Here is a 10,820-nt window from a genome sequence, read left to right as displayed (position 1 = left end):
AATAAGAAGCAAAATATTTGTAGAAAAGCTTTGAAAAGTGAAAACATTTATTTAAAAAGCAGCAATGATGCATATGATAAATCCCCATTCTGTACTCTAATAGGTAAATAAGCTCAAACTGTTTCTTAAAGAAATATAAGAAATATATAAGAAATATACAGTACAGTAAATTTAAAGGTTTCATCACTGAATCTTTAATGCTTCAGTATAGTGCATTAGATATTAGTAACATTTAAACAACACTCAACTAAAATATTTTGATAAAGATATGCCATGATTTAAACATTATGTTATATAAAACCCAATGGCTTATTCAGTTTAATGCTTCACATCTGCATCAAGTCATCATCAATCTCAGTACAAATGTTTACATAGACACAAACTTTATGGCCTTCCATTTTATATGTTGTGAATTGACATTTAATTAAGCATCAAAACACACAACCTTCTTGCCATCTTTTTGGTTCATGAACTTCAACTTCAAAGCATTCAAGGCATCATTAGTGAATCCATTGTCTCCATCCATAGAATTTGACCATGATCAAATTAAATAACTCTGGATAAGGCAGACAATAAATCAATTATCTTTACAGCATTATCATTTTTAAGACTCTGCCTGATCAATAACATCTTCCAGTCATCTTTACTTCTTGGTCTTCCCTGCATGTTGTCAGCAAATACAACATAACAAGCTCTGCTCCAAATCATGGGTACTGTTGGGGCTGATCATTTCTTCTTGATACTTTTCACAGAGCAAAATGTGTGCAGGGTCTTTTTGCTTTAGGGAAACTATTTTGCAAATAGATAGGTAAATTTACGATTTCATGCATTAACAAATGACAGAAAAGTATGCAGAAATTTATAGACAAAACAGGAAAACATCAGTATATTTGGCGTTCAAGTCAGTCTTAAAAATACGATCTTTAATATGTATTTTATGGCTTTTCAAGTGCATGTATAATTGCTTTTCAATCGTTGACGGACTAACAAAACAAACAACTACCTCACCTGTGGGAAGCGATATGTACCTTTTTGTGGAAACTACGACATCCAACAATTGAACGATTGAAGTGTTGGCATTATAAAAGAAATGCCAAAAAAGAATCGTCACAGAATATGGAACTAACGATATCGTGTTTGTTTTTGAAAAATTCTTTATAATTTACTATAGACACCAGGGGGAGGTCGAGAATATTATTTTTCTGCAAAGCGATCATTTCAGCGGAAATACGTCCGTTGGCCGCCATTTTTTTGGCGACCTCGCCCCAGTAAAGATAGCCGCTCCAGTTATTATAGAACTCAATGCGCGAAACGGGACAATATTCGAACTCGTTTTATTTATATGCTAAACTTGAAAAACTTATGCTAAACTTAAAAAATATATGCTAAACTTAAAAAATATATGCTAAACTTGAAAAACTTATGCTAAACTTAAAAAATATATGCTAAACTTAAAAAATTGGTTCTAATTAATGCAAATGTATGCATGATAATTTACGCGATGTAGTTGATAACTTGATACTGATATCTGTGTTGTTTTCACGTGTGCTGTGTGGAGAAAGTCATGGAAGATGCGTTAAATAAGGCGTTACAAAGAATTTCTGACCTAGAAAGTATAGCTAGGACTCCTAGTATATCTCAATTTGGAAGGGAAAGCGTTGCAATGTCAACAAATAGTAGTTCAACGGCTAATGCAACTACAAGAACGAGCGTCCCAGAGGAAATTTCTCGACGGTTTCCAAGCCTACGTAGGCCTCAAGCATCCCCTGAAACATCAGTGTCCCGCACAGGACGAAGAGAACAGCATTTTTAACAGGCCGCCACTGGTAGAAAAAAGTCAAGCACCAGTGCTCGTAGAAACAATAAATATTCAAAGCCTGTACTGAGAGACTTGGTTCTTATCCCCAATCCAGAAGAAGCTGTGCCCACGCGTTCCACAAGAGTTATGTTGGATAGTAAAGGCTTTGTGGTGCACAGCTTTCCTTTTCAACGTGAGTGGGATACACAATTACTAACACGTAAACTTGCGGAGGCATTTCCAAAGTATGCTGTTATGCTTTGAGTACATTAAAGTAAGTTGAAAATGCTTTGAATCTACCATATGACTGCAATGAAATGGTTATCTGTACATCAAATTATCAGAAAAATGCCTGTTTCTTTTAATTATAACTATAGAACTAAAAAATTTTTTGGATCAATATCTCTACGGACATTTCAGTTGAGTAGCATTTGTGTGAAAGCAAATTCGGAATGGATCATGAACTTCTCCATTTGTTTGACTGAATCTTTACTGACAGTATTGTAAATTTACATTAGGCATCTTATGGCAAACTCATCAAACCAAACCTTGCACCAGGAGTGGAAATGACTGGTAACCTTTTGCTTAAACTTTCTGGTCAAGGATCAGTCTACATTCGTTCCTATGAGTGCCTGGATGAAGATAGTGATTATGAGAGTGCTCTGGTGGATTCACAGAAGGCTGATAAGTCTAGTCCTACTCATGGTGAGACTTTAGACATCATTGAGCAACAAACATAGTTGACGATGATGCTCACCAGCAGATTTCTGAGGTTGGCGGTCAGTCAAATCTGTCAACCAATTTATCTGTTGATGTTGCTTACAACATTACTATCTCTGATGAAATGGATGCCATTGTAAATCCCGAGTATGGCAACGATTCCTTACCTCTTGAAACACAAGGTCAGGAAATGTTGAAATTAAATTCAATCAGCATACTTTTATTTTTTTTTAAATTGAACAGGAGCATTCTATTTTTTAGATCGAGAACCATTCCAGAATGTTGAATATTCTGATATTCAGGGACCTTTAGAAATTCAAGGTAAATTGCAATGTTTTTAAATCAACATTTTCCTTATATTTTTTATGTTTAGACTTAAGTTATTGTGTATTTTGGTAGACCTACCAAGTAAACTACCAGTCAGAGAAGTTCTAATTCACAGAAGCCATGTTCTTAAGGATATCATAAATGAATTCAAGGATCCTACTATTGTTGGCTGAACATTAAGTATTGCCATTGTAGATGAAAGGGGTAATATTGAAGATGGTAGAGGTTCTGGGGTTACATGTGAGGTTGTTAGCCTGTTTTGGCAACAGTTTTTCCCTGCATTAACAATGGGTGCCACGGAAAAAATTCCGTCAATCAGGCATGATTACCAACGTCAAGAATGGGAAGCAGTGGGTAGATTTATGGTATTTGGTTATTATACCATTAAGTATTTCCCTGTTTCACTGTCATGCATTTTCCTTGTGTCATGTTTGTTTGGGGAAGAGGCAATCACACATGATTTGCTTCTTGAATCATTTTACAAATTTATACCAATTGATGAAGCTGAAACATTGAAGAAAAGTACAAGTAATGATTTTGATCCCCAAGATGAAGATCTATTAGACATTTTATCCAGCTACAAGTGTTACAAGAACCCCACTAAAGAAAATATTTCAATGATTGTCAGTCAACTTGCTCATCAGGAGTTAATACAGAAGCCACGTTACATTTCCAATTGTTGGGGTCCCATATTACAGCCATTGAAAAATACAAGTCAGTTCAGTAACATTGAGATTATAAAACAATTGTATGATAAGAAAAAACCCTCACCTAAAGATGTTGTAAAAATACTAATTGCATCCCCATCATCAGACTCTGAAGTCCAAGCATTTGAATATTTAAAGAAGTTTATCAAAACACTTTCAGAAAGTTCTTTAGAATTGTTCTTGCAATTCACAACAGGAAGTAATATGCTAATTGTACCATCAACTGAAGTGGCTTTTACAGCTGTAGATAATGCACTTCGAGTACCAATTGCTCATACATGCGGACCTATGTTGGAACTACCATCTACCTACCAATCATTCAATGAACTCTCAGAAGAGTTCACCAATATCAGGAAGGAGAAAGAATCGTGGTCCTTTCATATTGTTTAACTCTGTCAAAGCTACTTGATAGCTACTTTGTTATGTATATATTGTGCTTTTGAATACTTTGTAATACTTTATTTTCTGTTATGTTCATGTTTTGTTTGAAGAAATTAAACTGTTACTGTTTTGTTACATGAAATGAACATCAAAGAGCATTTTTACAAATATTTTTGACAGCAACAAAGTCAAAATAGTTTTGAAGGAAACAAAATATTTTTTGTAAAAATCATCAGTATGTCATCCACTTACTAATGAAACTCTAAAACGAACAAGTATTCAAAAAAAATAGGAAGGTGTTCTCATTACAAATATAATCAACATAGTTTTTTTCCTTTAAATGCAGTTTGACAAAGTTTTGATTAAATATTCTCTAAAAGTTGAATGCATGACAAATAAAGAAATGTTCCATCACTTTCATCATTTGCTGATTCATTGATATGTTGTTTTAACACAGCCCAAACTTCAGCTGAAGAAGTAAATAAAATTTCTGGAACAGCTACCTGATAATCACTGTCCTTAATTTGCAATGGAGCATCTAAATCCATGTCAATCCCACTCCCCAGATTTTCATCATTCTTCCCAACCATGCTGGTATCTGCAATGTATGCTCCACTTGAAAAAGTTCCCTGAACAAAAGTTGGTCAAGACTTAGGTTTGACTCTGTGCTCACAGGATGTGAGTTCCATTGGGCAATAAACTCATCAAGTGCTCTTTGAATTTTAGGTATGTAGACACAATGAAGGCAAAACAAATGAAAATCATTTATAGCATCTAATATACCTTCATTCTCCACTTCCGTGAAAAGTTTTACATAGTATGACAACACCCCTTCATAGACATCACGATGTAATCGCTCCACACGAACATTATGGACTGATTTCCCAGTAAGAATACTTCCTCTATTCAATCCTCTGTTATGCAACATAAAGCGTGCAACCTCCACATTCTCTAGACCATGATCACACCTCACCCGAGATAGAAGCCCCCATTTCTGCACTCCTACTAGAAATTGTTCTTTCACTGTGGCAGCTAAGTTGTTGTTTGAACAATGCAAGTAAACAATTAAGCGACTGTAGCCATCTATACATGCATGAATTACCATTCTCCATGAAATTAATTTATGATTACCGTCTATGTGCTAAAGTGCATTTGGATAGGGCACGGAATACCTACGATTTGACAGATTGTAAAAACGAAAGACAGTACGAGTTTTACATAATTGATCTATTTCCGCTGAGATTTACCGAGATTGACTGCTTTGCAGAAAATTTTGCAATTTTACATTCCCCCCCGAAGAAAGAGTGAGAAAAATGTATTTTCGCATTTGAACAGCAAATTTATGATGAAAATCAAGGTAAAAAACTGAAATTCATGACAGCGAGTCAACTGTGGTTGCTAGTTGTCGGCTTCTACGAGGATATGTTTATAACTAACGACGAAGGACCTTTTTGTTGGCTACAAATCAATGCAGACGCGCGACACAGCGAAGTAAACATTCAGACTTGTTTGCCCGGTTAAACTTTACGGTTTATACAAAGAAAAAATTTATCATGGTTTATCTATACGGTTGTCGTGAAAAGTCTAGATCATGTATTCTGAGTCATTCAAATTTCATTTAAATTTCAAAAAAACTCAAGTTAGCATAAGAGACTATGGGCATATGAAAATAAATAAACATTGTGTACAAATCGCCTAGTAACCTTTTATGGTCTTCTGAACTGGAAATGCCTCAAAAACTTGTAAAATTGTTGAACATTTTGATTTTGTTGTTTTCATATATGAAATGGGCAAAAAGCAAATAATCATAAAAAAACTTGTGACTTGTACTACAATGGAATTAAAAATTATATTTGAAGTCAGTGAATACAAAATTGTGTTTTTAATATTTCTTCTTTTCTTTTTCTCTGTTTTATGTCTTTTCAATTGGCAATATAAGTGCACAATTTTCAATATAAGTGCACAGCTTTCATCTAAATAATAAATCTTATAACCAAATTAAATACCAGTTGTCATGTGAATATTCAACATCTGATGTTGTTAATACAAGAATGATGAAGTGCATGTTGATAAGTAAAATTTTGCAAACGTGCTAACGTTGCTTGAATGTAATTTGGTAGGAATATAATGATAAACCTTTGGGTATACAAAAAAGAAGCTTAGGAAATTGCTCGAGAGGTATCATTGTGCGGATTTTTTACTTCACTGTTCCACAGTACGAACATCAAGGAGATGGAAAGAATAAAAACAAGAAACCCATGTTATTCAAATCCCACATCAAGTAATGTTTGTGTTCAGAGCTTCAACTAGTTCAGCACTATATCATCCTCACTAATTCCCTCCATCAGTGACATAGATAGTTCAATGTAGGGGAGTATGAAATGTTCATGTTCTTATGCTCAGTTATATTTTAAGTTCCTTTGCAATCAACTGTTTTCTATGAATCATAGAATTATATGTTTGTAAATGTAGATCGTCCAGGTTGGTATAGTCCTGAGATGGACTGTTTTTGTTGTTGTTGACTGACGTCATTTTGACTCTGAAGATAACTACCGCTAAGGTTCTTGAAACGTCAGTCAACAACAACAAAAACATTTACTTTATTACAATCATAGTATTCATGTATAAATATTACTCTTCCAATTTTAGAGGCTAGACACTCCACTGTGTAACACAGTACACTACTAACTATACTTGGATAAATATTGGATACACAAGTAAGATATACTCAATCATAGAGGTTCAAACTACTGTCAATTTGAATTTCTCTTATAGACTTCATTTTAACCTAAGCAAACCTATGAAAATTTTCACACAACACGTTGAACATGGGCGTGAAATATTATTTTGAATAGTCACAAGAAAAAATTGATGTCCGAATGGTGTTTCAATAGAGGTTAAAGTTTAACTTCTTTCCTATTAAATTAGCACTTGTCAGCCAATCTATCATTCTCTCTGAAAATGTTTTAACACAAACCACAATCATTTATGCTTCATCTTGTTCTTCTTCGTCATCAGGATTATCATCATCACCATCAACTTCTGCATTTTCACGTTCAAGTTTTTCCAGTTCCTTTGCAAAGTCTGCTTCATCCATATCTGTGACAACCTTTGGCTGAATAGACAAAAATGACAATCAATGGAGGAAATTTGTATTTCAAATTGATCATTTGAGATTGGGAAGAAAATACAAGGGCACAAAGGTGTGGCAACATGAGGAAAATTTAAAGTATCAACTTGTAACTCGCAAATTACATAATGATTTTTAAGATGATATGGAGATGGTACAGGGATGGTATAGGGAATGTAAAGGTATAGCTTGGGTAATGGTATAGGGATGGTAAAGATATAGCTTGGTGATGGTATAGGGAATGTAAAGATATAGCTTGGTGATTGTATAGGGAGTGTAAAGATATAGCTTGGGGATGGTATAGGGAGTGTAAAGATATAGCTTGGGTAATGGTATAGGAATGGTAAAGATATAGCTTGGATGGTATATGGAAAGATATAGCTTGGTGATGGTATAGGGATGGTAAAGATATAGCTTGGGGATGGTATAGGATGTATAAAGATATAGCTTGGGATGGTATAGGGAATGTAAAAGATATAGCTTAGGGATGGTATAGGAATGGTAAAAGATAGCTTGGGATTTAAAGGAACGTAAAAGATATAGCCTTGGGACGGCATGGAACGTAAAGACAGCCTGGGACGGCATAGGACGGCAAAAAGACATAATGGGGATGGCATATGGACAAAACATTACAGCCTAAGGATGGTAGGAGGTAAAGATATAGCCTAGATGGAATAGGAGGAAGATATAATGGGGATGGTATAGGGAGTGTAAAGATATAACAGACAGGGAGTGAAGATATAGTGGGATGGTATAGGATGTAAAGATATAGCCGGATGGTATTGGAGTGGATAAATGGGCAAATGGTATAGGAATGGTAAATATAGCCAGACGCATAGGAACTAAAAGATATAGGCCTAAGGATGGAATAGGATGGAAAGATACTCAGATGGTATAGGAGTGGGAAAGAAGAATGGATGGATTAGGAACAAATGAGAAATTTGGGACGGCATAGGAAATGAAATATTACAGCATGGAACAAAGATAAATGGATGGGAATGGAAAGATATAAATGGGGATGGAGTGAAAGATGGAATGGACAGGAAAGATATAAGGGATGAAAGGAGGGATGGAATGGATGTAAGGATGGAGGATGGCATGGAAAAGATAATGGATGTATAGGGATGGAAAGATATAGGGGATGGTATAGGGATGCAAAGATATAGCTATGGACAGTGGAGACATGGTGGTATGGGGACGGGAAATAGGATGCAAAGATTACAGCCTAGATGGAACGTAAAAGACATAGCCTTGGGATGACAGTGAGCAAAGACAATGGGACGGTATAGGGACAAAGATAGCCAGACATAGGAGGTAAAGATACACAAGGACGGCATAGGAGTAAAGATGGCCTGGTGATTGGTATAGGAGTGTAAAAGATAAATGGGATGGAATAGGAGTGAAAGATATTGTCAGGGGATGGTATAGGGATGAAAAGATAGCCTGGGATGGTATAGGGACAAAGATATGAGGGATGGTATAGGGATGGTGAAAGATATAATGGATGGTAAGATATAAAGGATGAAAAGATAAATGGAAAGAAATGGGATGGTAGGGGAATGGAAATGGGGGATGCAGTATAGGATGGCAAAGATATAATTGAATACAGTGGATCAGCATAGCTCATGATGGCATAGGAATGTAAAAGATATAGCCTGGAGGATGGCATAGAAATGTAAAAGACATAGCCTGGGATTTGCATAGTGAACGTAAAAGATATTAGCCATGATTATATTAAAGTGGAAAGAGATAGCCTAGGGATTAATAGGATAAAAGATATAGCCTGGGCAATGGCAGGAAATCGGCAAAGACATAAGCCTATGATGCGGCATAGGAATGCAAAGATTATAGCCTATGATGCATAGGAGGTAAAAGATAGCTTTGGGATGGTGAAGAGGATGGTAAAGATATAGCCTAGATGGCAGTATGGAGGTAAAATATAGCCTAGGATGGTATAGGAGGTAAAGATATAGATTATGGATGAAAAGAAAGGGAGGAAGATATAGTCGGATGGTGGAGAAATGGATGAAAGGGATGGAAAAGAGAAGGAGGGACAGGGAGTGAAGATATAGCCTCTGGGACGGGGATTAGAACAAAGATATAGCTGGGATGGCATAGGGATGCAAAGACAGCCTGGGGATGGCATAGGATGGCAAAAGATATTAGCCTGTGGGATGAAAGAAGAGGGAGCAAAGATATTAGCCTGGTGATGGTATAGGGAGGTAAAGATATAGCTTGGGGATGGATAGAGTGTAAAGATATAATGGATGGTATAGGGAATGTAAAAGATATAATGGATGGTATAGGGAATGGGATGGTAAAGATATAGCTTTGAGATGGATGGTATAGGGATGGATGGATAGGATGGTATAGGAGTGTAAAGATATAGCTTGGTGATGGTATAGGGAGTGTAAAGATATAGCTTGGGGATGGTATAGGAATGTAAAGATATAGCTTGGGGATGGTATAGGGAATGTAAAGATATAGCTTGGGGATGGTATAGGGATGGTAAAGATATAGCTTGGGGATGGTATAGGGATTGTAAAGATATAGCTTTGGGATGGGATAGGGAATGTAAAGATATAGCTTGGGGATGGTAAAGATATACCTTGGGAATGGTATAGGGATGGTAAAGAATTAAAGATATAGAATGGGGATGGTAAAGATATAGCATGGGGTTGATACCGGGTTTGAAAGGATTGTTAATGGGTTGGTCGGGGTCATCACTTTTTATTGATACAATATATCTCTCATGCGACAGTATACACTTACAGCTTGTTGTAAAACAAATGTTCCTTTCTTGTTCATAATGACTTCTTCAATGGCTTTAATAGATGTTTCCAAAGCTTTTAAACCTTCTTCTCGATTCATTGTTGTTGTCGTGACAACATAAGTTGGTGGTGAAATAAGATTTATCTAAAAGAGCAAGAAAGTTTACAGTTACACAGCCATTGCCCATTGCATGAAAAGAAGCAAAATAGCAATGATAACAAATAAGCTGACTTCTCTCTCGTGAACCGTGGAGATGAACTGTGATATACTTTTTTGTATAGACTAAAGAGTTTAATCGATCAAACAAGTTTGACGCTGGTAAGAAAACGACGCACATCTGCATTCATACATGTGTAGCCGACATATAGGTCTTTCGTCGATAGTTATAAATGCATCCTCGTAGGAGCAGATAACTGACAACCACAGTTGACTCGCAGTTATGAATTTAAGGTTTTTACCTTGATTTTCATCAAAAAATTGCTTGCCGAATCCCAAATACACACATACATTTTCCTCACTCTTTCCTCAGGAGGGAGTGGGCAATTGTGAAATTTTCGGAAAAGCGGTCAATTTCGGTAAATCTCAGCGGCAATGGACGAAATCCGCCATTTTTTTGGCGTCATCAGATATCTAAGGCCGCGCTTGAGATAGCCGCTCCAGTTGTTATAGAACTCAATGGCTGCTAGTCATAAAATTAAATCCATATAAAATCCAGAGTGGGATCGCAAGCATTATGCAACACGATGTAAAAAGTTCGCCATACCGTATATGAAAATTTCTCACAGACTATATAAAAAATACGACGATTGTCATGTTATAAAAAGGATTGGAACGCTGCATGAAACTTCGGAATAGGCTATAAATTTTGACGATACGATACAAGAAGTTTCGAACGTATATGAAAAGTTTACAATGTCCTACATCAAGTTTGGCATATATTTTTTAGATTTATCTCTAAGTATATAAAGTTTGCCATGAATAGTTT

At 35.9% G+C, this 10,820-nt stretch overlaps 1 protein-coding gene and 2 long non-coding RNA genes across 3 annotated transcripts; 1 reads left to right on the top strand and 2 right to left on the bottom strand.

Moving 5' to 3' along the window:
- The first annotated feature begins 1,520 nt into the window (after positions 1-1,520).
- On the top strand, positions 1,521-2,839 carry LOC124440206. Its single transcript, XR_006946609.1, has 3 exons — positions 1,521-2,072; positions 2,317-2,700; positions 2,780-2,839. It is a non-coding gene; the product is annotated as an uncharacterized LOC124440206 (long non-coding RNA).
- Positions 2,840-4,130: 1,291 nt separating this feature from the next.
- On the bottom strand, positions 4,131-5,111 carry LOC124442852. Its single transcript, XR_006947377.1, has 2 exons — positions 4,717-5,111; positions 4,131-4,562 (listed from the first exon to the last, which is right to left on the bottom strand). It is a non-coding gene; the product is annotated as an uncharacterized LOC124442852 (long non-coding RNA).
- Positions 5,112-6,550: 1,439 nt separating this feature from the next.
- LOC124442864 (eukaryotic translation initiation factor 2 subunit 1-like) lies at positions 6,551-10,319 on the bottom strand. The gene is made up of 3 exons (XM_046993375.1): positions 10,294-10,319; positions 9,836-9,979; positions 6,551-7,048 (listed from the first exon to the last, which is right to left on the bottom strand). Exons 1-3 carry the CDS (start codon positions 10,303-10,305, stop codon positions 6,920-6,922), a joined length of 285 nt encoding a protein of 94 aa, XP_046849331.1. The 5' UTR covers positions 10,306-10,319; the 3' UTR covers positions 6,551-6,919.
- Between the last annotated feature and the right edge of the window lie 501 nt (positions 10,320-10,820).

Source organism: Xenia sp. Carnegie-2017, unplaced genomic scaffold (genome assembly GCF_021976095.1).
Source record: "Xenia sp. Carnegie-2017 unplaced genomic scaffold, XeniaSp_v1 HiC_scaffold_1, whole genome shotgun sequence".
NCBI lineage: Eukaryota > Metazoa > Cnidaria > Anthozoa > Malacalcyonacea > Xeniidae > Xenia > Xenia sp. Carnegie-2017.
This window is presented reverse-complemented; position numbering and strand designations above follow the sequence as displayed.